Source organism: Atractosteus spatula, chromosome 17 (genome assembly GCF_055471065.1).
Source record: "Atractosteus spatula isolate fAtrSpa1 chromosome 17, fAtrSpa1.hap1, whole genome shotgun sequence".
NCBI lineage: Eukaryota > Metazoa > Chordata > Actinopteri > Semionotiformes > Lepisosteidae > Atractosteus > Atractosteus spatula.
Genome location: NC_142722.1, coordinates 4,022,407 through 4,046,858, shown reverse-complemented (window position 1 = coordinate 4,046,858; position 24,452 = coordinate 4,022,407). Strand labels below are relative to the sequence as shown.

Below are 24,452 nucleotides of genomic sequence, written 5' to 3'. Positions count from 1 at the left end.
GGGGAGAGCGGACACACCACCCGAAACGAAAGATGCAACACTCCCGACTTCGTCCTGCGAGGAGAACACAGCCGAGCCCCAGCCTTTAAACAAGTCTCAACACTTTATTTCACTTTATAAATAAAAAAAATATATATTAAAATAAAATCACAATGATTAACAATATTAACCTTTAGTGTGTTGGTCTGTGCGCGGCTCTCGAGGGAAAGACAGGTGTGACACGTGCTGGCCGTCTGCGAGACCGGCCGAACAACCAGGCTGAGGCGTCGTTCAAACTTTAAAACGCAGAAGCAATGCAAGCAGGCGCAGAACAGAAAGAAAGCTCGAGTCTGCCACATTTGTACCAGTGTATACACAAAACACCTGCTTCTGTGCACTGAAGCCCACAATTAGAGAGAAACCGAAGAATCGGTCAGACTCCCCGCCAGCGAGCGCCGGCCGAGACCGCTGTCCGGCTGTCCACCTCAGAGCTGTCCAGGAGTCTGTGCGCAAGCCCAGGGTGGGGGGAAGGCGCAGCCGGTCAGCGCGGGCTCCGCAGAGGCCCGGCAGAGCCGATCTCAATCCCAGACTCAGGTCCGGGTCAGGAAGCCGGTCATCTTCCCAAGTCCTGCAAGAGGAGGTCGATGGACCCTGGTGGACCGCTGGGCAACCCTGCGAACTGCACAGAGCCGCTCGGAAAACGAAGCAAAGCTCAGAAGTGACCGATGGACTGACCGCCCTGCCCCTGGGTCCGGTCTCCCACAAAACCGCCGCTGTGAGGCCGAGGGAAGGCAAACTCGGGCAGGTTCCTGGACACGGACACGCGGACTCGCGCAGAACCTGAAGTGGACAATCAGGCGGAGCCGCAGCTGGACGCGGGCAGTCACCCTTCCTCTCGTACTTCAAAAGCAGTGCTCCTCGCGCCCCACTCCATCGCCAAATACTCACCCCAGCGCCGCAGGAGTGCGGTCCCCTCTCACCCCCAGCCCCCCCCGACCTCCAGATCTCCTGCCGCCTGCACAATGACTCTGAGCCTCCGGGACCCGGGACACCCAGGAGCTTAGCTCCAGTTAACTGCTGCACTGGTGGAATCCAGCCTGCGTCTCCGCACAAGGGGCCCGGGCCAGCGCCTGCCATCCGGGCGGATTCGCTCCGTGCAGAAGACCCGGAACGCGCCAATTTCCAAGAGCGATCCGCTCTAAGGCCACGTACGGTTCGAGAGAATCACTTGAAGCGTACAAAATTCCGACAATCACCGAAAACTATACGAGAGGAACGGGATTTTCTGGGATTCAATGAAATATCATATTCTAAGCTCACAGGAAAACAGCAGCATCGTCGTTATCGTCTCGGAGAAACGGACAGCAGCGCAGATCCTCACCACGACAACGCTCCTCTTATGGAACAATCAGCCTGCTGGCCGGACCCGAGTCCCAGACACCCGCGGGGGCCCAGGGGTAGCAGGGGTCCCCGCTGGGGTGATCATGTCCTCGGTCATCCTGGCAGGCCCGAACTGCCGATCGCGGTGCAGCTGTCGCGGGGTTGGAGAGCGGGGAAGGGCGCAGCTGTGCGGCGGGGCGGGGGGGGGGCAGGTAGTAGCGCCGGGGTCTGTGCCCCTCACACCTCCAGCCCCTCCTGCGTCAGGAAGTGGTCCAGGTCGCTCAGCCTCTCGATCAGCTGCAGGTCGAGATCCGCGTCGCCCTGCCGCGCCCTCCGACCCCTGCCCCGCCCGCCGCGCACCCGCACGCCCCCCCGTGCCCGCCGTTTCCGCGGCAGCGTGAAGTCCGGGAAGTCCAGCATGCGCTTCCTCTTCTGCTGCCCGATGCAGACCAGCGCGCCGTTCTTCTCCCTGGGCTCCTCGAAGATCGTCTCCAGGCTGCAGCCAGACAGGGAGAGAGGCAGACCTTAGACTCCCCGGTCACTGAGCAGGAGCTACTGGACAAACTCCAGGCCCTCAGACCATGCAAAGCCTGTGGCCATGATGGAGTCAACAATGAGATGCTGAGACACAGCAGCCCAAAGTTGCAACAAGCCCTGCTCAAACTCCTCAATCTCATCATGACAGCAGGATGTTTCCCCGAGGCCTGGAACCAAGGACTGATCACGCCCATCTATAGGAGTGGAGACAGACTCCATCCCAACAACTACCGGGGCATCTGTGTGAACAGTAACCTGGGGAAGGTATTCTGCAGTATCCTGAATACACGAATACTGGCCTTCCTTACCAAACACAATGTCCTGAGCAAGAGTCAGACTGGCTTCTTACCAGATCACCGCACATCTGATCACATTTACACCCTACACACACTGATAGACAAACACGTCCACCAAAAACACGAAGGAAAAATTTTCGCCTGCTTTGTCGATTTCAAAAAAGCATTTGACTCGATTTGGCACGAAAGATTGTTTTATAAACTACTCCAAAGTGGCATAGGGGGCAAAGTGTACGACATCATTAAATCAATGTATTCAGAGAGCAAATGTGCAGTGAAAATTGGAAACAAAAGGACCAAATTCTTCACCCAAGGTCGTGGGGTGAGACAGGGCTGCAGCCTGAGCCCAACACTGTTCAATATCTATATTAACGAATTAGCAGGAATGTTGGAGCAGTCTGCAGCTCCTGGTCTCACACTACACGACACAGAAATCAAGTTCCTGCTCTATGCAGATGACCTGGTCCTGTTGTCACCCACAGAACAGGGGCTGCAGCAGAACCTGGCACTGCTGGAGCAGTACTGTCAGACCTGGGCGCTGACAGTCAATCTGGACAAGACCAGAGTTATGGTTTTTCAGAAGAAAGCCAGACCTCAGGGAAACAGGTACAAATTCACACTCAACAACAACACATTGGAGCACACATTCAGCTACACATATCACAGTCTCACCATCAGTTCATCTGGGAGTTTTGACCTGGCAGTGAAGGCACTGAGAGAGAAGGCACTCAGGGCTTTCTACACAATAAGAAGGAGGCTCTTCAACATCAACCCACCAACAAGAATCTGGCTCCAAATATTTCTAGTGTAATCCAACCCATTGCCCTATACGGCAGTGAAGTGTGGGGTCCCCTCACAGACCAGGATTACACTCAATGGGACAAACACCCCACAGAAACACTGCACTTGGAGATCTCCTAACAGCGTGTGCAGGGTTGAATTAGGCCAATAGAAACAAAATAAACTGGAATGCTACAGAACCCAAAGAGGCAACACACACTAGCTGAATATTTTAACGATGATAAGAAACTGAAAAGAAACAGACCCCGACGAAGTACAGGCTCAGTGACCACAGCCAGGCCATAGAAACTGGGCGACACAGGCAGACCTGGCTGCCCAGAGAGGACAGCCGTACTCCCACTGCCAGCGGGGAGAAATAGAGACAGAGGTGCACTTCCTACTGCACTGTGACAGATACTCTGGGATTAGAGAAACATTCTTCCCTAAATTCAGAAATCTAATCCCAGAGTTCCCACACCTGCCAGAATCACAACGGGTCCCAATCCTACTGGGAGAGGGAGGAGGGAACTCAGTGGAACTGGCAGCCCAGTATGTGATCTCCTGTCACAGCCTGAGGAACAGTGAGTCTGTCTCCTGAAGGGTTAAAATTCCTTCTCTGTACAGCATATTCAGCAAAACACCAACTACAACATTAAATCTATCTGCTGTTGACAAGACCAGGGGCCAGCAGACACAAAGAAGGGTTGTTTTAAGAATCCCAAAGAACTATTTTTGTGTAGAAGGCATATTGTAACTACCTGCTTTTGGAAAACACTGATATAGCTCAATAACGTAGACATCTTCTGATTAAAGTAGAGATTTGCTTAACCAATAGAAATTAATTAATTTCTAGAAATTAATTAGAAAGTTTTTTTTCTTTTTGAGACTTAAGCTCTTTGTATTCCATGTATAAAAGGGCAGCTGTAACTTTTCTTGTTAGAACCATCTTCCTAATGACAAGGAGTGTGCTTCTCTTTGGACAAATATACAATAAACTCCTCTTCTGCTCAACAAAAAGGTATCCAGTGGATTTTTACTCTACACTCTCAATAATGCTAGTTTGAATGTAAATGCATTGTGATGTGTCAGTATTGTAAATGTCTGTAGATCTTATGTTAATTATATTTGTTTTGCTTTGGCAACACTGATTTATTCATTGGCCATGCCAGTAAGATAGATAATACTTTATTAATCCCGTAGGGAAATTGATGAAATAATTTCATCAGTAAGGCATCTTGAGTTGAATTGAGAGACAGGGGAGAGAGAGAGACAGAGGCACTGAAAGTTTTTTATTTTTAATTGTCTTTTCTAAAAACAATCTATTTGTTTTCACTTAAATAGTGTTGATTACAAGATCTTGTTAAAGGTGTAAAAAGGTCTGACATGATTTATCTTGATTTCAGCCTTTACATCAACAAAAGCTGAAATTTCAATAAGGGGGTGTAGACTCTGCGGGTTTTCACTCGCTGTTTCTTTTGTGAATCTCCTCGTCCCCGTCATTACATCTCTGTGGGGGGGGTCGTCTTCTTCAAAACTAGACTTTCTTTTCAGCCAACGCTACGTTTTTGATCGGGTTTACTGGCTAGATTATGAAGTTCTTGCGTGGATTCAACCTTAATTGATTGTGAATCAAGATGAAGCAGTTTTCTACCTCTATTTGTCAGCCGATAACGAATGCGAGATGTGCAACACAACCGCATGAATAGTGTAACCACAATAGCAATAGTGCAACCGCATGAATAGTGTAACGCAATAGCAATAGTGTAACCGCTTGAATAGTGTAACGCAGTAATAGTGTAACGCAGTAATAGTGTAACCGCAATAGGAATAGTGTAACTGCATGAATAGTGTAACGCAATAGCAATAGTGTAACCGCTTGAATAGTGTAACGCAGTAATAGTGTAACCGCGATAGGAATAGTGTAACCGCAATAGGAATAGTGTAACCGCATGAATAGTGTAACGCAGTAATAGTGTAACGCAGTAATAGTGTAACCGCAATAGGAATAGTGTAACCGCATGAATAGTGTAACCGCAATATGAATAGTGTAACGCAGTAATAGTGTAACGCAACAGCAATAGTGTAACCGCTTGAATAGTGTAACGCAACAGCAATAGTGTAACCGCTTGAATAGTGTAACGCAACAGCAAGTGTAACCGCATGAATAGTGTAACGCAACAGCAATAGTGTAACCGCTTGAATAGCTTAACGCAGTAATAGTGTAACCGCTATAGCAATAGTGTAACGCAACAGCAATAGTGTAACGCAATAGGGAAAGTGTAACCGCATGAATAGTGTAACGCAACATCAATAGTGTAACCGCTTGAATAGAGTAAAGCAATAGCAATAGTGTAACCACTTGAAAAGTGTAACGTGTAACGTTAGTGTAGTGTAACGTCACCGAGCCCTGCAGGATTGCCGTGCAACATGCTGGGAAAACTCAGTCCGACAGAGAATACGTGTGGATTGATTGAGGCGAATTCTGCTTGGGAGATGGCTTGCCAATAAATGCATGAGGGAAATTCTGGCATTATAAACGCTGGATTTGCGGGAATAGCTAAAATTGTGCAGAAAACCCGCAATTCTGCGCTGAAATTCCAGCCCTGATGTCATTTTAAGGAAGTGCAGGTGGAGAGGACTGACCTGTTGGAAGGGGGGGAGCAGTAGTTCTTGTTGGTGTAGATCTCCTCCAGGCTGAACTCCTTCTTCTTCAATCTGGGGACAGAGGACAGCAGAGGGACGGGTCAGGGCACTGCGGGAGCCCCGCGTGAAGCCGGCAGTTCGATCTGCACACACAAGCACACACGCTGTCCGCTCACGACGTCCGCTGACCTCTTTGGTTTAGGGAGCCCCATGGGGGTTAGGTTGTTGTCCGGCTTGGGGACAGCTTTCCGGATTCGGATCTGGGACACTCTCTTGGAGCGCTGGCCTGGCTGCTCCACCAGCTTCTTCTCGAACAGCCCATCCTGAGAAAGGTACAGAGGGACGGGAGTAAAGTCACTGTGCACTTCACAGCAGACAGGACAGCTCTTCCTGATCACCACACCACAGTCCCAGAAGCCCTTGCACAGCCAGCACTGCTCTCCGGGCCTCTGCGCTGGAAGCAGGACAGTCCCAGCGTCTGCATCAGGCCTTGCGCCGTGCTGCAGGCAGGTCACAGCCCAGCTCCACTCTTCCAGCCCCTTTCCCGACTCGCAATCCCACCCCCTCTTCCAGTCGGGACTGGCAGGGCGGAGCTGCCTGGAGCTGGGGTCTCACCTCCCTGGGGGCCGCCTGGCGGCCGGAGTCAGCCTCCGCCGGGCTGTAGCCATCCTCCTCCTCGCTGTCCGAGCCCTCGGGACACGGCGGCTCCGAGCCGGGAAGGCCGAGGTGGGGGTCGGGCGGAGGGTCAGAGAGGAGGGAGGACGTAGGCAGCGCAGGTCTGGACAAAGGGCGAGGCAGGACGGAGACAGTGCAGTCCAGCTGTCTGGACGAGCTTCATCGAGGAGAGGGCAGAGAGAGGGGAGAGGGTAGAGAGAAAGGGAAAAAGAAAGGTTATTTTACATCTGTGTACAGCATTACAGTGCTCCCTCTCCATGGACTCACACAGCCCTCAGCCTAGAGCTATACTGCTTGCCTCCCTGTAGCAACGCTTCAAAATCAGAAGATGCCAAAAGCACCAAAAGCTACTGCAGCACGGCAGAGCTTCACACGGCTTCGAACCCACAACCTTCCTGCTTGCAACACTTCAGATACAACATCCGAGTCCAGCTGTCCCACTGTACTCGAAACAGAGATCAAGCCTGTTCCGCCGGCCAGCAGGAAGCCAGCAGCCTGTGACCCGCAGAAGCACGAGGTCACGAGGTCACACCTCACCTCGCCGCCACGGTGGCCGTCTCCGGCTAGCGCATGGCTAGGGTTTGGCATCAAGTCACAGGGAGCAGCAGCAATTCCACAGGAAGGGTCCCACCACCCCCCACAACTGTCAGCTTCCTTTCCAGCTGCTCTGTTATCCATCTGGACCCTTATTTGTCTTATTTGATAGTGCAGGACTGACTCCACTGATCCTTCACTGTGTATTGTGTAACTGCTGCACGTCTCAGAAAACTTTCAAACGTTCGTGTATCAGGCACCTCAATTCTCCACCCATCAGGTATACAGATGGGCTGGGATGAAAACCAGCAAGTGTGGGGGTCCCCAGATCTCAGCCTGGGAACTCCTAACAGCCCCAAAACGGCTGGTCTCATTATGGCAACTTTCCTGCATCCTACAGCAGTGGTTCTCAAACTGTGGTACGCGTACCGGCAGTGGTACGCGGAGTGCCGCCAGGTGGTACGCCAAATGACCCTGGAATTGTGTTGTGTGAGCTGAAAAATCGGGACAGGTTTTCATATTTTGTATTTTTATACGTGTTGAACACGCAGCCTACGTACTACGATACAGTGCTCGCTAATACTTCAGTGGACACAAGAGATACTCTGTAATTCTATACCACTCTATAGGAATGCGTGCTACGGATGCAAGTGACCAATTGTATTAAAAAAAAGGTACTGTATCTCCAGCAAAAAGGGAGAAAGGAGAATGTGCGTGATTTTGGAACAATGCCAATGTTGTAAACACGGGAATGCATAGAAATGCGTGCTACGAACGCTGGTAATCTTGTGAGCACAGGAAAGCGTGAAAAATAACAGAAAAATATTGAAGAACTGTTCTAAGTTAATTTGAGAAAAATACACCGAGCGTCTCCGTGTTTCTCTCCCATGCGCATGAAATAAAAACTTAAAATAAACACTGAAATAAAAACGGAAACGTGGAAAAATGCAAGCTTGCGGATTGCTAAAGCAGGTAAGCCCCGCACTATTATGTGTGGAGAAAAAGCTGCTGAACAGCTCGACCTGCTGCCCCCCTGAAAGACACAGTCATTCATAGAATTATTGAAATGAAGGATTATATCAAAAGTACGCTGACAGGGCGCGTTAAGATGAGCAGATGTTTTTCACTGCAATTAGATGAGTCTGTAGTCGATTTGGCCAATTTGCTCGTTTACGTTAGATACGAGTTTGAGGGTACGTCCCGTGAGGACTTTCTGTTCTGTAAACCGCTACCAACAGGAACTACAGGAGAGCACGTATTTCAGCTTCTGAATGAATTTACTGAAGAGAATGGCATCGACTGGATAAAATGTGTCGGAGTTGTACAGACGGTGCCAGAGCGATGACAAGCCGACACAGCGGTGTAGTTGCACGAATTAGAGAGGTTGCTCCAGAAATAAATGGTTTCATTGCAACATCCACCGCCAGACCTTTGCCGTCAAGAAAATGCCTGACGATTTAAAATCTGTTAGACTATTGTGAATTGTATCAAGGCTCGAAAAATTAATTCACATCTGCTTTGCTCGACTAAACAGGCTCACCCCTCTCACTGAAATGGTGCTTTTTTATTTTTATTTGTTGTTGTTTTTTTTCTGTAAAACACTTTGAGAAGCCACATTTTTTTATATCAAACAAAGTTTATTATTATAATATTTATTATATGTATGTGTGAGTGTGTGTGCACACGCGCTCATGTTGGTCATTGAGAATTTCTGGGAATAGTCTCCCCCCAACATCCCACCTCCTCCCGCAGCGCCGGCCTGACATCCTTGCCAGGCTCTCCTCCCTGGACTGAGGCTCTGTTCACAGCTGAGGGATCCAGGGGAACGTCACCCCATCTTTGGCAAGCTCAAGGGTAAGACGGCTGCTTGATCAGCAGGTGCTGATCGCTCGCTCTCCCTCGCTCTCTCGCACTCAAACACGCTCCATCACACTCTTACACGCTCCCTCACTTCCCTCGCACTCTTAATGCTCCCTCACTTCCCTTGCACTCTTACAAGATCCTTCGCACTCTTACACGCTCCCTCGCACTCTTACACGCTCTCTTGCTCCCTCACACTCTCACACTCTCCCACGCACTCTCACGCTCTCTCGCACGCGCCCTTGCCCCCTCGCACTCTAACTCGCTCTCCTGCACTCTCATGCTCCCTCACACTCTTACACGCTCCCTCACTCCCTCGCACTCTTACACGAGCCCTCGGACTCTCGCACTCTTAAGTGCTCTCTCACTCCCTGGCACTCTTACACGCGCTCTCGTTCCCTCGCCCCCTCACACGCTCCCTCGCACTCTCACACGCTCTCCCTCGTCCCCTTGCACTCTCACACGCTCTCCCTCGTCCCCTCGCACTCTTACACGTGCCCTCGCACTCTTACATGCTCTCCCTTGCCCCCTCGCACTCTTAAACGCTCTCTCGTTCCCTCGCCCCCTCACACGCTCCCTCGCACTCTTACACGCGCCCTCGCACTCTCATACGCACTCTAACTTGCTCTCCTGCACTCTCATGCTCCCTCTCACTCTTACACGCTATCCCTCGCCCCCTCACACTCTTACATGCTCTCTCGCGCCCTCGCACTCGAACACGCTCTTTCGCACTTACACGCTCTCCCACGCTCCCTCGCACTCTTACACGCTCTCCCTTGCCCCCTCACACTCTTACATGCTCTCTCGCGCCCTCGCACTCGAACATGCTCTTTCGCACTTACACGCTCTCCCACACTCCCTCGCTCTCTTACACGCTCTCCCACGCTCCCTCAGACTCTTACATGTGCCCTCGCTCCCTCACACTCAAACACACTTTCTGCGCCCTAGCACTTACATGCTCTCTTGCGCCCTCACACTCTTACACGCTCCCTCACTTCCCTTGCACTCTTAATGCTCCCTCACGTCCCTTGCACTCTTACAAGCTCCCTTGCACTCTTACATGCTCTCCCACGCTCCCTTACACGCTCTCCCTCACCCCTCGCACTCTCACACGCTCCCTCGCACGCGCCCTCGCCCCCTCGCACTCTCACACGCACTCTAACTCGCTCTCCCGCACTCTCATGCTCCCTCACACTCTTACACACTCCCTCACACTCTTACACGAGCCCTCGGACTCTAGCACTCTTACATGCTCTCTTGTTCCATCGCCCCCTCACACGCTCCCTCGTACTCTTACTCGCTCTCCCGCACTCTCATGCTCCCTCGCACTGTTATACGCTCTCCCTTGCCCCCTCGCACTCTTACATGCTCTCTCGCGCCCTCGCACTCTTAAATGCGCCCTCGCACTCTTACACGCGCCCTCGCTCCCTCACACTCTTACACGCTTTCTGCGCCCTAGCACTCTTACACGCTCCCTTGCACTTACACGCTCCCTCAGTTCCCTCGCACTCTTAATGCGCCCTCACTTACCTTGCACTCTTACACGCTCCCACGCACTTACACGCTCTCCTATGCTCTCTCACACTCTTACACGCTCTCCTATGCTCCCTCGCACTCTTACACGGTCTCCTATGCTGCCTCGCACTCTTACACGCTCTCCTATGCTGCCTCGCACTCTTACACGCTCTCCAATGCTGCCTCGCACTCTTACACGCCCCCTCGCACTCTCATACGCTTCCTCGCACTCTCGCTCCCTTACACACTCTCTCGCTCCCACGCACTTTCAGACTCTCATGCTCCCTCGCACTCTTTCACACTCTCTCGCTCCCTCGCACTCTCACACGCACTCTAACTCGCTCTCCCGCACTCTCATGCTCCCTCATACTCTTACAAGCTCCCTGGCACTCTTAAATGCTCTCTCGCTCCCTCGCACTCTTACACACTCTCGCTCCCTCGCCCCCTCACACGCTCTCTCGCACTCTTACACGCTCCCTCAGTTCCCTCGCACTCTTACACGCTCTCCCACGCTCCCTCGCACTCTTACACGCTCTCGCACTCTCACATGCACTCTTACTCGCTCTCCCACTCTCATGCTCCCTCGCACTCTAACTCGCTCTCCCGCACTCTTGTGCTCCCTCGCACTCTCGCATTCTTACACGCTCTCTCGCTACCTCACACGCCCCCTCACACTCTTACACGCTCTCCCTCGCACTCTCACAACTCTCCCTTGCCCCCTCACACTCTTACAGTACACTCTCCCTCGCACTCTCACACTCTTACAACTCTCCCTTGCCCCCTCACACTCTTACAGTACACTCTCTCCCTCGCACTCTTACACGCGCTCTTGCTCCATCACACTCTAACACGCTCTTTCGCACTTACACGCGCACTCGCACTCTTACACGCTCCCTCGCCCCCTCACACGCTCCCTTGCACTCTCACATGCACTAACTCGCTCTCCCGCACTTTCATGCTCCCTCACACTCTTACACGCTCCCTCACTCCCTCGCACTCTTACACGCGCCCTCGCCCCCTCACACACACTCTAACTCGATCTCCTGCATTTCCATGCTCCCTCGCATTCTTACATGCTCCCTCGCACTCTTACACCCTCCCTCGCTCCCTCACACGCACACTCTCGCCCCCTCGCACGCTCCCTCGGACCTCAGGCTCTTACCTGCGATCCGTCTCTGTGCTGCACAGGGGGGCGAGGTCAGTCAGGCAGGAGTGGGGTGGTCGGCTGCCCCAGGACCCCAGGATCCGTCCCAGGAAGCAGTGCAAGGAGGGGAGCAGGCTGTCGCTCTGTGGGAGGGGCTGCGTCTGGGTCAGCAGCACCCGGAAACCCTCTCCGAGAGGTCCGCCCGCGCCACGCTGCCTCGTCCATAGGCGGTAGCAGGTGGGTGACGACAGCGCCAGCACCGTGTGCAGGCCGGACCTGGGCCGGGGGCTGGCCCGCCTGGGCACGCGGCCCCTGCTGAAGCTGCCCAGGGCGCCGGGCTGGGCGAGGGCAGCGCGGCGGTCCGAGCCAGCCAGCAGCACGTCCTGCAGCTGCGCCAGCGCGGCATCACCGAGGCCCGAGCCGCCTGCCGCGCCGGGCAGCAGAATGGAGCACGCCCAGTCTGTGCCACGAAGCAGGAGGGCTCCACCCCCCGCCGGTGCCGGGTCCGAGGAGATGCAGGGGGGCGGCGAGCCAGGGCGGGCTGGGACGCCCAGGTCGATCCGGAAGGAGAGGGGCAGGAGGGGGCTGCTGATCATCACCAGGGGCCGCCACTGGCCGGGCAGGAAGGCGGGCAGCTCGGGAAGCACCTGCTCGGCCACTGGCGCCTGGAAGCGGAGATTCCTGGGGCGCCCCTTCAGGCGAGGGACAACTCGGCAGAAAACCGCCCCCCGCCAGAGTGGTTTCAGGCAGGCAGGGGCAGCGGACGCCCCCGGACTGGGCGCCTTGCCTGGCCAGTGGCACCACGGCACCCCTGGAGGGCGGGACAGGGCCCGCGGCTCCCGGAGGGAAGCAAGGCTGCCGGCCAAGTCGGCCAGCTTCAGGAGCAGAGCCTGACCGCCGCCGCGTCTCCGGAGCGCGATACTGTCCGGGGGGCTCGGGCGGATCCGTGGGGGTCTGCAGCTGCCGTTTGCAAGGCTGACGAGCCTCGTTTCCCCCCGGTGCCCCACGGGCACGCTCTGGGCCGGGCCCATGGGCTCTCGGGTCCGGCTGCTCGCAAGGGCGGTGCCCACGAACAGGGCGGCGCCGGACGGGCGCACCGCGAGCAGCGCCGCCGTCGGGCTCGGGCTCTCGGTCCTGGACTTGCAGGTCCGGAGGGGCTGCTGCCGACGCCGTCCCAGCCTCTTCCTCTTGCACGTCCCCTGGCGCGGCGCCGGGACGGGCCCGGTGGTATGTGCCTCAGGGTGTCCGGGGGAGGAGACGGGAGCGCCGTCCCTGCGGCCGGGTGGCGGCTCGCTTCCCGGGAGAAGGCTGCCGGACACACAGGGCGCGTCCGGGTGCCGGGTGGGGTTCCGGGTGCTGACGTCCAGGGACCCCCCCTCTGTCACGGTGGTGAAGGAAGTGGGGCTCTGCTGGGAGGCAGGACCCCCCTCGCTCTCCCGGCTGCCTGGAGAAGATTCGGCACTCAGCTCCACGGATATCGAAGTCTCCGTCCCCGGAGAGGAGCCGGCTCTGAGCTCCAGGGATATCGAAGTCTCCGTCCCCGGAGAGGAGCCGGCTCTGAGCTCCAGGGATATCGAAGTATCCGTCTCCGGAGAGGAGCCGGCTCTGAGCTCCGGGGATATCGAAGTATCCGTCTCCGGAGAGGAGCCGGCTCTGAGCTCCGGGGATATGGAACAGTCCGTCTCCAGACAGGAGCTGGCTCTGAGCTCCAGGGATATCGAAGTATCAGTCTCCAGAGAGGAGCCGGGTCTGAGCTCCGGGGATATCGACGTGTCCGTCTCCAGAGAGGAGCCGGCTCTGAGCTCCAGGGATATCGAAGTATCCGTCTCCGGAGAGGAGCCGGCTCTGAGCTCCGGGGATATGGAACAGTCCGTCTCCAGACAGGAGCTGGCTCTGAGCTCCAGGGATATCGAAGTATCAGTCTCCAGAGAGGAGCCGGGTCTGAGCTCCGGGGATATCGACGTGTCCGTCTCCAGAGAGGAGCCGGCTCTGAGCTCCGGGGATATCGAAGTATCCGTCTCCGGAGAGGAGCCGGCTCTGAGCTCCGGGGATATGGAACAGTCCGTCTCCAGACAGGAGCTGGCTCTGAGCTCCAGGGATATCGAAGTATCAGTCTCCAGAGAGGAGCCGGGTCTGAGCTCCGGGGATATCGACGTGTCCGTCTCCAGAGAGGAGCCGGCTCTGAGCTCCGGGGATATCGAAGTATCCGTCTCCGGAGAGGAGCCGGCTCTGAGCTCCGGGGATATGGAACAGTCCGTCTCCAGACAGGAGCTGGCTCTGAGCTCCAGGGATATCGAAGTATCAGTCTCCAGAGAGGAGCCGGGTCTGAGCTCCGGGGATATCGACGTGTCCGTCTCCAGAGAGGAGCCGGCTCTGAGCTCCGGGGATATCGAAGTATCCGTCTCCGGAGAGGAGCCGGCTCTGAGCTCCGGGGATATGGAACAGTCCGTCTCCAGACAGGAGCTGGCTCTGAGCTCCAGGGATATCGAAGTATCAGTCTCCAGAGAGGAGCCGGGTCTGAGCTCCGGGGATATGGAACAGTCCGTCTCCAGACAGGAGCTGGCTCTGAGCTCCGGGGATATTGAAGTGTCCGTCTCCGGAGAGGAGCCGGCTCTGAGCTCCGGGGATATCGAAGTGTCCATCTCCAGACAGGAGCTGGCTCTGAGCTCCGGGGATATCAAATTGTCCGTCTCCGGAGAGGAGCCAGCTCTGAGCTCCGGGGATATCGAAGTGTCCGTCTCCAGACAGGAGCTGGCTCTGAGCTCTGGGGATATCGAAGTGTCCGTCTCCAGACAGGAGCTGGCTCTGAGCTCTGGGGATATCGAAGTGTCCGTCTCCAGACAGGAGCTGGCTCTGAGCTCTATGGATGGCGAACGACACATCGCCGCCTCTGCATCCCTGTCCTTGTGTGCTTCCAGATTCTGCTGCTCTGCCTGTCGCTCCTCGATTAGTCCCTCTTGCAACAGGCCGGCGACTGCAGAGGCTCCTTCCTGAGTGTCCGGCGCGCAAGGAGAAGCTCCACCACCTTCCGGCGATGCACAATCTCCGGTCGCAGACTTCGGCTCCCCGGAGCTCCTGCGGTCAGCAGCTGGGAGGTCGACCTCACCTCCCGCAGGCACTCGCTCAAGTGATGACCCTTGGGAGGGCGGCCCCGATATCGAGGGGCTTGTTCCAGCGTCGCTGTCTCCCTCTGCACCTCCAAGGCGCTCCTCTGCTTGCCCGTCGCTGTCCCCCTCTGTGCCTCCCAGGCGCCCCTCTGTTTGCCCGTCGCTGTCCCCCTCTGCGCCTCCCAGACGCCTCTCAGTTCGCCCCTCGCTGTCCCCCTCTGCGCCTCCCAGGCGCCCCTCAGTTCGCCCCTTGCTGCCCCCCTCTGCGCCTCCCAGGCGCCCCTCAGTTCGCCCCTTGCTGCCCCCCTCTGCGCCTCCTAGGCGCCCCTCAGTTCGTCCGTTGCTGTCCCCCTCTGCGCCTCCCAGGCGCTCCTCAGTTTGACCGTCGCTGTCCCCCTCTGCGCCTCCCAGGCGCCCCTCAGTTCGCCCGTCGCTGTCCCCCTCTGCGCCTCCCATGTGCCCCTCTGTTTGCCAGGCACAGTCGCCCCCAGCAGCCCTGGGCCCAGTGGAGCCGTCACCCACCAACACCGGGAGTCGCCTGCTGCAGTGTGCACAGCTGCCGCCCGCATGGGGAGACACATCCGCACCTCCGGAGCTCAGGGGACAGCAGCAGCCCAGGCCCTCTGGAGAAATGGGACGCTGGGGTTCGTCCGCGGATGGTTCTGTCCGGGGGATCTCCGTGCAGGGGGAGCTGCAGTGAGTCCGTTCTTCCTCGCAGGGCCAGACGTCAACGTCCGCAAGTCCTACATGAGCCATCCCCGCCAGCCGCCCTTCCACGGAGCTGCCAGGAGCCCCCTCTGTCTCCAGCTCTTCCAGGTCCGACACCAGGGAGCCAGCAGCTGTCCCAGACGGCGCGGGAGGCTGAGCGGACTCCTGGCGGGTCTCAGGCTGGTTCCTCTGGGCCCGGCAGCGTCTCTCCAGCGTGCAGCTCTGACCAGCATCCCCCGCGAGGCTGGGGGGGCCCGAGCAGCTCGGCACTGCACCGGCACTCTGCTCAGCTCCCGAGGCAGCAGCATCTGACTGCCGAGTCTGGTCGTCATGGGGACAGGGCCTCCATGACGACGGTGAGTCAGCGACTCTTGTCTCCGAGGACCACACTTCCATCTCTTCTTCGGAATCCGGCGGATCTGCCCCGGGCAGGGGGGCCACGACCTCACCTAGGTGTGGAAAAATTGGAAATGACTCGGGAAAATGAAACAATAAGCATCCATCACAGCGCGCGCCACGCAGCCTGGTACAGGCCCTGGGCGCATCGCTGGACAAGCGCTAACTTTATCTTTTACTTTTTCCTGTTTCGGACTAAACAATAAACTCTCTGGTACATCTTTCATCTTCATCTTACATCTGCAGGCTTTCCCGTTTTCAACCGTTTGTGTGCAATATATGCCAGGGGCTTGTGCAATACATTTATATTTATAATGTGCAATACAACTTTTTGTGTACTGTTCTGGTTTGTTCTTTGTGTGTTCTGAACTGTGAGTATCTTCTCACTGTACTGATTGTACTGTATTGTATTATTGTATCATTTCGTTACACTGTGCTGTTGTAGTGGCTCTAGTTCAGACACGGTGACGTCACCGCCCTCCCTGTGTGTAGCAGGGACCTCGGCTGCCTGTGCTGGGGGAGGTCTCCTTTAGCTCACTCGGCTGGTTCCCTGGTGCGTTACGCCGGAGACCGGGTCCGCGCCCCAGGTGTTGAGGGACGAAACGGGTGGCGGAGGGCACGAGCCCGCGCGGAACCGCGACGGTCACACTGTGTTGACTGTGTTAAGCTGCTGTTGCACTGCCCTTTCCCTCACAGGATCAATAAACCCATCTATCTAACGCCCACCTGGCCAGCTGAACGCTGGGAAGGAGCTGCGAGGGCACGCGTGTGCGTCCCAGGGTGTCCAGCGGGGAGAGGAAGGGGACGAGCCTGGACCCACCTGTCTCGCCCGAGCTGCGGGCGCCGGCGCCGCGGCCCGCCAGGCTCCTCTGCAGCGCGTCGAGCCGCGCGCCCAGGGCGGCCATGCCGCGGCGGTACTCCTCATGCTGCACGCACAGCCGGTCCAGCCTGCCGTCCGTGCCGTCCAGCCGCTGGCACAACGCCCCCAGCGCGTCCGCCACCACGCGCCGCATCTCGCCCTGGTGCGCTGCCAGGACCCGCTCCAGCGGGCCCAGCCCGGGTGGGAGTGGCTCGGCCCGGCCGGCAGACGCCAGGGGGGCAGCTGGGGGACTCTCGTCTTCGGGGGGCAGGGGCAGAGAGGAGGAAGAGAAACAGCAGGTCACTCGCACGAGGACGCACTCTGACAACACGAGGGCAGCTTCACGGGCGATACAGGGGAGCCGCAGTCTCAGTGTCCCAGTACTAAATCACCGGAACTGAATAAATTCATTGCAGAAACATTTCACAAACTTCGAACTGGGCACAAAAACGTGAACTTTGTGAAAGTGCTGTAAGTCGCACTTATTCGAGTTCCCATGACCTGCGACCGGATTCGGCCCTTCCTGCTCACTAGTCACCGTAGTGACTGATGTGATGTGATGCAGAGCAAATAGAAACAGGTTGTGCAGCAGATGCTTCACTCCAGGAATGTTCCAACACAGGCAGAGTTAACAAGCAATAGTATGTGTTGGCAAACCATCTCTAAGTCGAGAGCAACATTTCTACTGGATTAAAAGAGCCGTGCTCACCAGCCTTCTTGTTTACACTGTAATGGGGCCACGACACATCACTGGAAGTCTCGTTGCCTCGTTCTGAGTCACAGAACATGGTGCTGTGCAGACCTGGAAAGTCCTATTTCATGGGGTAAATTGGAGGTTTTACCAGTCACTGCTTGCAGGTTACATTTATTGCAGTTCGAAACACACTCATCAATGCCGATTCTTTCTAACCCCGAAGTATGAAAGTAGCGCTGCAGCTCCCCTTGCACAACAGTCAGAACTGATCTGAGAAGAGTTTTTAATGAAACTCCCGCCTCCTGAGACCCCCAGACTCCAGGGTACACCCTGCACCCCTGAAAACCCCAGGAGCTGAGGGACCCCGAGGGGTTTTTACCACCCCACCCCTCCACAATACCGAGCGGAGAATCACCTCGACTCGCGGAGCTGGGCGATGTCACCTGCTCGCTGCCGCCGCCGGCGCAGGGACCGCGAGGAGAGCCCTCCTGCAGAGAGACGGAGACAGGCGTGACTGGCGACCCACTCTCACGCTCTCACGCTCTCACACTCTCACACTCTCACACTCTCACACTCTCACACACTCTCACACTCTCACACTCTCACACTCTCACACGCTCACACGCTCACACGCTCACACGCTCACACGCTCTCACGCTCTCACGCTCTCACGCTCTCACGCTCTCACGCTCTCACGCTCTCACACACTCACACACTCACACACTCACACACTCACACACTCTCACACGCTCACACGCTCTCACGCTCTCACGCTCTCACGCTCTCACGCTCTCACGCTCTCTCACACTCTCACACACTCACACACTCACACACTCTCACACTCTCACACACTCACACACTCACACACTCACACACTCACACACACTCTCACACACTCTCACACACTCTCACACACTCTCACACACTCTCACACACTCACACACACTCACACACACTCACACTCTCACACTCTCACACACGGGAGCTGGATGGGCGGAGCTCGTTCTCCACAGGCAGCGATCGGAACAATCCGGAGGGGGAAAGCTCAAGGCCCCTCCTGCAGCGGAACATCCTGGAGTTTCCAGTCGCACACCGACAGCGCGGGGTCGCCGAAAAGAACACCCTCTTCAGGCAAATTAGGAAGATAAAGCTCGGGCGAGACAGGTGGGTCCAGGCTCGTCCCCATCCTCTCCCCGCTGGACGCCCTGGGACGCACACGTGTGCCCTCGCAGCTCCTTCCCAGCGTTCAGCTGGCCAGGTAAGCGTTAGTTTAACGCCCTGCTCTGGACACCAGCTCGCAAGCAGCACAGTTGTGCCGGACGCGGCTCCGAGTCTCACCCGTGTGGCATCAGGAACTCCTCCATCCCTCCGACCTCCTGGCTGGCCGTTATCCCCGCAGGCGGAGCTCAGGCTGACCTCGGCTGAGCCGAGCTCCAGTGCCGTGGCCCGGCGGCGCCTCACCTCCTCCGGCGCATCGAGGGGTGCAGCCCTGCCGCCTCTGTCACCCCCTCCCTCGGTTCCCGGCCGCTCTCGGCACAGACCCGGCGAGAGCTGGGGTAGGGGACGAGGGTTCGGCACGGACAGGGGCAGCTGCTGTCCCCCTGCCAGATCAGCTGGTACTGTGGACAACATCATCTCTCACGCAGGCAGACCTGGGGACAGATCAGGCACGTCAGCAACAGGAAGAGGAAGAGGAGCAGTATTGTATCAGCAGGGGAAGAGAGAGGAAGAGGAGCAGTAGTGTATCAGCAGGGGGAGAGAGAGAGAGGAAGAGGAGCAGTAGTGTATCAGCAGGGGGAGAGAGAGAGAGGAAGAGGAGCAGTAGTGTATCAGCAGGGGGAGAGAGGAAGAGGAGCAGTAGTGTATCAGCAGGGGGAGAGAGAGAGAGGAAGAGGAGCAGTAGTGTATCAGCAGAGGAAGAGGAGCAGTAGTGTATCAGCAGGGGGAGAGAGAGAGGAAGAGGAGCAGTAGTGTATCAGCATGGGGAGAGAGAGGAAGAGGAGCAGTAGTGTATCAGCAGGGGGAGAGAGAGAGGAAGAGGAGCAGTAGTGTATCAGCAGGGGGAGAGAGGAAGAGGAGCAGTAGTGTATCAGCAGGGGGAGAGAGAGAGAGAGGAAGAGGAGCAGTAGTGTATCAGCAGGGGGAGAGAGAGGAAGAGGAGCAGTAGTGTATCAGCAGGGGGAGAGAGAGAGGAAGAGGAGCAGTAGTGTATCAGCAGGGGGAGAGAGAGAGGAAGAGGAGCAGTAGTGTATCAGCAGGGGGAGAGAGAGGAAGAGGAGCAGTAGTGTATCAGCAGGGGGAGAGAGAGAGAGAGTTTGTCAGGCCACAAACTCCTCTCTCCGACCACAGCCAGATCACACTCTACATGAAGAGTGCACACCAGCACAGAGACACACTGACACAGCCCAGCCTGCTGTACGACCTCAACCAGGCATCCAGATGGGACACAGACAGCCTAGACAGATACCAAACTGCACTGGGCGATGAAGAAATTCAGACACTGTTGGACACATTCCTAAACACTCCATATCAAACCAACAAATTAGGCATAAACTTGGCCACACAAAAACTAAATCAGCTATTTCACAAACTAGCATCAAAATCTAAGCTAAAAACAACTAAATCAAAAAACTACCAAAAAACAAAAGCAAAAGAAAAGTGGTTTGATACGGAGTGCAAAAACATCAGAAATGCACTATGAAAAGTCTCAAATGAAAAACACAGACAACCACACAACACAGATCTGCGCCTCAGCTACTGTGATACTGTAAAACTTTACAAACACATGCTGAAAAAGAAAAGAAACACATACATAAACAAACAACTTGCAGAAATTGAGGAGTCACTAAATCAGGACTGTTTCTGGGAGAAGTGGAACAATTTAAACAAATCAAAACCAGAAGAACTGGCCATCCAAAATGGAACAATCTGGCAAACATGCTTTGAAAATCTATATCAAAAGCTCCCAAATACAAATCAATCAGACAAAAACACCATTTATGAAAAACTCAACATTTTGGAATTGGCTATCAAAGACAACCAAAACCCCTTACAAAATCATCAATCACTGAGCAGGAGCTACTGGACAAACTCCAGGCCCTCAGACCACGCAAAGCCTGTGGCCAAGATGGAGTCAACAATGAGATGCTGAGACACAGCAGCCCAAAGTTGCAACAAGCCCTGCTCAAACTCCTCAATCTCATCATGACAGCCGGATGTTTCCCCGAGACCTGGAACCAAGGACTGATCACACCCATCTATAAGAGTGGAGACAGACTCCATCCCAACAACTACCGGGGCATCTGTGTGAACAGTAACCTGGGGAAGGTATTCTGCAGTATCCTGAATACACGAATACTGGCCTTCCTTACCAAACACAATGTCCTGAGCAAGAGTCAGACTGGCTTCTTACCAGATCACCACACATCTGATCACATTTACACCCTACACACACTGATAGACAAACACGTCCACCAAAAACACAAAGGAAAAATTTTTGCCTGCTTTGTCGATTTCAAAAAAGCATTTGACTCGATTTGGCATGAAAGATTGTTTTACAAACTACTCCAAAGTGGCATAGGGGGCAAAGTGTACGACATAATTAAATCAATGTATTCAGAGAGCAAATGTGCAGTGAAAATTGGAAACAAAAGGACAAAATTCTTCACCCAAGGCCGTGGGGTGAGACAGGGCTGCAGCCTGAGCCCAACACTGTTCAATATCTATATCAACGAATTAGCAGGAATGTTGGAACAGTCTGCAGCTCCTGGTCTCACACTACACGACACAGAAATCAAGTTCCTGCTCTATGCGGATGACCTGGTCCTGCTGTCGCCCACAGAACAGGGGCTGCAGCAGAACCTGGCACTGCTGGAGCAGTACTGTCAGACCTGGGCGCTGACAGTCAATTTGGACAAGACCAGAGTTATGGTTTTCCAGAAGAAAGACAGATCTCAGGGAAACAGGTACAAATTCACACTCAACAACACCACATTGGAGCACACATTCAGCTACACATATCTCAGTCTCACCATCAGTTCATCTGGGAGTTTTGACCTGACAGTGAAGGCACTGAGGGAGAAGGCACTCAGGGCTTTCTACACAATAAGAAGGAGGCTCTTCAACATCAACCCACCAACAAGAATCTGGCTCCAAATATTTCAAAGTGTAATCCAACCCATTGCCCTATACAGCAGTGAAGTGTGGGGTCCCCTGACAGACCAGGAGTACACTCAATGGGACAAACACCCCACAGAAACTCTGCACATGGAGATCTGTAGAAACATCCTCCGTGTGCAGAGAAGAACTCCTAACAACGGGTCCAGGGCCGAATTAGGCCAGTACCCACTATTGATAAACATACAGAAAAGAGTATTGAAGTATTGGCTACACCTAAAAAAAAGCGACCAAAATTCCTACCACCACAAAGCCCTGCTGAGCCAAGAGCTGAGCCCAAAACAGAGCCCCCTGAGCCAGCTGGTCCTGAGGCTCACTGACCTGAGCCACACCGACACTAACCAGCATCAGGACAGCACTGCTAGAGCACCACAACTCAGACTCCACCACATCACAGCACAGATCAAACAGCAATATCTCACACACTGGGACACACACACACAAACTCAACATAAACTGGAATGCTACAGAACCTAAACAGACAATACACACTAGCCGAATATTTGACCAAGATAAGAAACAGCAAAAAGAAACAGACCCTGACAAAGTACAGGCTCAGTGACCACAGCCTGGCCATAGAAACTGGGCGACACAGGCAGACCTGGCTGCCCAGAGAGGACAGGCTGTGCTCCCACTGCTAGCGGGGAGAAATAGAGACAGAGGTGCACTTCCTACTGCACTGTGACAGATACTCTGGGATTAGAGAAACATCCTTCCCCAAATTTACACAGCTAATCCCAGAATTCCCACACCTGCCAGAATCACAACGGGTCCCAATCCTACTGGGAGAGGGAGGAGGGAACTCAGTTGAACTGGCAGCCCAGTATGTGATCTCCTGTCACAGCCTGAGGAACAGTGAGTCTGTCTGAACAGTGAGTCTGTCTCCCAATAATGTTCCACAGCATACAGTATATGTCAATATTTTATAACATGTCTTTGTTGTAAATGTCTGTAATATGTCTGTAGATTTTATTTTACTTTTATTTTTTGTTGTGTTTAATGTAAATATCATTACTTTCATTTGCTTTGGCAACACTGATTGAACCCATCGGTCATGCTAATAAAGCACCTTGAATTGAATTGAATTGAGAGAGGAGCAGTAGTGTATCAGCAGGGGGAGAGAGAGAGAGAGGAAGAGGAGCAGTAGTGTATCAGCAGGGGGAGAGAGAGGAAGAGGAGCAGTAGTGTATCAGCAGGGAGAGAGAGAGAGAGGAAGAGGAGCAGTAGTGTATCAGCAGGGGGAGAGAGAGGAAGAGGAGCAGTAGTGTATCAGCAGGGGGAGAGAGAGAGAGGAAGAGGAGCAGTAGTGTATCAGCAGGGGGAGAGAGAGAGAGGAAGAGGAGCAGTAGTGTATCAGCAGGGAGAGAGAGAGAGAGGAAGAGGAGCAGTAGTGTATCAGCAGGGGGAGAGAGAGGAAGAGGAGCAGTAGTGTATCAGCAGGGGGAGAGAGAGAGGAAGAGGAGCACTAGTGTATCAGCAGGGGGAGAGAGAGAGGAAGAGGAGCAGTAGTGTATCAGCAGGGGGAGAGAGAGGAAGAGGAGCAGTAGTGTATCAGCAGAGGAAGAGGAGCAGCAGTGTATCAGCAGGGGGAGAGAGAGGAAGAGGAGCAGTAGTGTATCAGCAGGGGGAGAGAGAGAGGAAGAGGAGCAGTAGTGTATCAGCAGGGGGAGAGAGAGAGGAAGAGGAGCACTAGTGTATCAGCAGGGAGAGAGAGAGGAAGAGGAGCAGCAGTGTATCAGCAGGGGGAGAGAGAGAGAGAGAGGAAGAGGAGCAGTAGTGTATCAGTACGCTTGGTGTAGACAGATCTCTTGACCGAGCCAGACTGGATCTGACCCGGAGACCGAGAAGCACTGATCCCAGCTCCTGACAGTCCTGGTGAGCCCGCTGAACTCTCAGCCACCCGACAGACCTCCGGTCTCAACTGACCCCAGGGACACGCGCTTCCAGCTGACAACAGGAGGCACTGCTTGGCAAAGGACTGTGGGAGTCTGCAACGGCGGTAAGATCGTAGCCGACGTCCTGACTTCTTTCAGGACAGCTGGGAGAGCTCCTGGGAGCAGCTCCCAGCTCCAGCCTGGGCAGGAACTCTCTTTCCCTCTCCGGTCACGGACAGGAGGCGCACAGACCCGGACAACGGCGAGGCCATTTCGGGGGTTATTGTGAGCCGTGGGCTCCGGAGTGACAGACTGCCTGTCGCGAAAGATGTCTGAGTCCAGCTGCCCCTGACGCCCGGGCGCAGTGAAAACTCACACGAGGAGACACGGTTCCCCTGCGGCTGCGGCGGCAGCCCGGGCGTGTTCCGGTCCCGGTCAGGACTGGCGCGTCCGGGTCTCTGAAAGCTGCCCCCTGCCCTGACTGTAGGGGGATTACAGTCATCCACCGAAAACAAGACACACTCGAGCTCTGTCAGCTTCGGAGCAGGTCACACGGGGCTGCTGCAGCTGAGTCTCCTTTCGCGCCCGAGCACGGGTAGGCACACCTCTCCCCCAGCAGTCACGACTGTCCACAGTGGCTCTCGGACACGCGTGGGGTGCCTGCAGACGCCCTGGTGGGCTTATTAAACCGCGGGGATGCAGGAAGCGCAGGAAAGGAAATGAAATGAACGGGTCATTTTCCCGAACCCCGCTGCTTTTCTGCCGGGAGCTGATACGAGGGAAGAGGGGGAGACCCGCACGAACACCGCCGGCCTCATCATCATCATCATCATCTGCGGGGACGCTCTCCGTCCCGGAAGTGCGCAGATCCTGTCACTCCACACCCCGCGCGTCCGCGACACAGACACGCACTCGCAGGGACAGGAGAGGAGCTCGCCCGGCGCGCCCGCACTGGGTCACCCCGCGCAGCCAGCCCGGCTGGCTCGGTACCGGCTCGGTACGGGCTCGCTCGAGCAGGAACATCAACCCGCGGACACAGCCGGAACCGAAACGGGATGAGACCCCGAAACGAGTCCGGTTTGTTTACGCGATCAGCCATTGACAACCCCCGCAGCTCCGCCCGCTGCCACCGGCCACGACCCCCGGCGCTTGCCTGGCCAAGCCCCCGCGGCGCCGCGGTCGCCCACGCTCGCTCTCCCTCTTCTGGCTCGCGCTCTCTTCCTGCGTGGACCCCTAGGCTCGCGGATCCATCCTGTCTCGCGGGCCAGCCCTGTGGAGAAGAGTCCCGCACGCTC

The 24,452-nt window shown here is 55.4% G+C and overlaps 1 protein-coding gene across 1 annotated transcript; it reads right to left on the bottom strand.

Annotated features, from left to right (window-relative positions):
• Positions 1 to 84: 84 nt before the first annotated feature.
• Positions 85 to 24,452, bottom strand: LOC148818849 (uncharacterized). Its single transcript, XM_088936056.1, has 9 exons — positions 24,311 to 24,452; positions 18,446 to 18,759; positions 17,523 to 17,595; positions 16,375 to 16,671; positions 11,362 to 15,607; positions 6,231 to 6,447; positions 5,805 to 5,938; positions 5,616 to 5,687; positions 85 to 1,855 (listed from the first exon to the last, which is right to left on the bottom strand). Exons 2-9 carry the CDS (start codon positions 18,740 to 18,742, stop codon positions 1,597 to 1,599), a joined length of 5,595 nt encoding a protein of 1,864 aa, XP_088792182.1. The 5' UTR covers positions 18,743 to 18,759; positions 24,311 to 24,452; the 3' UTR covers positions 85 to 1,596.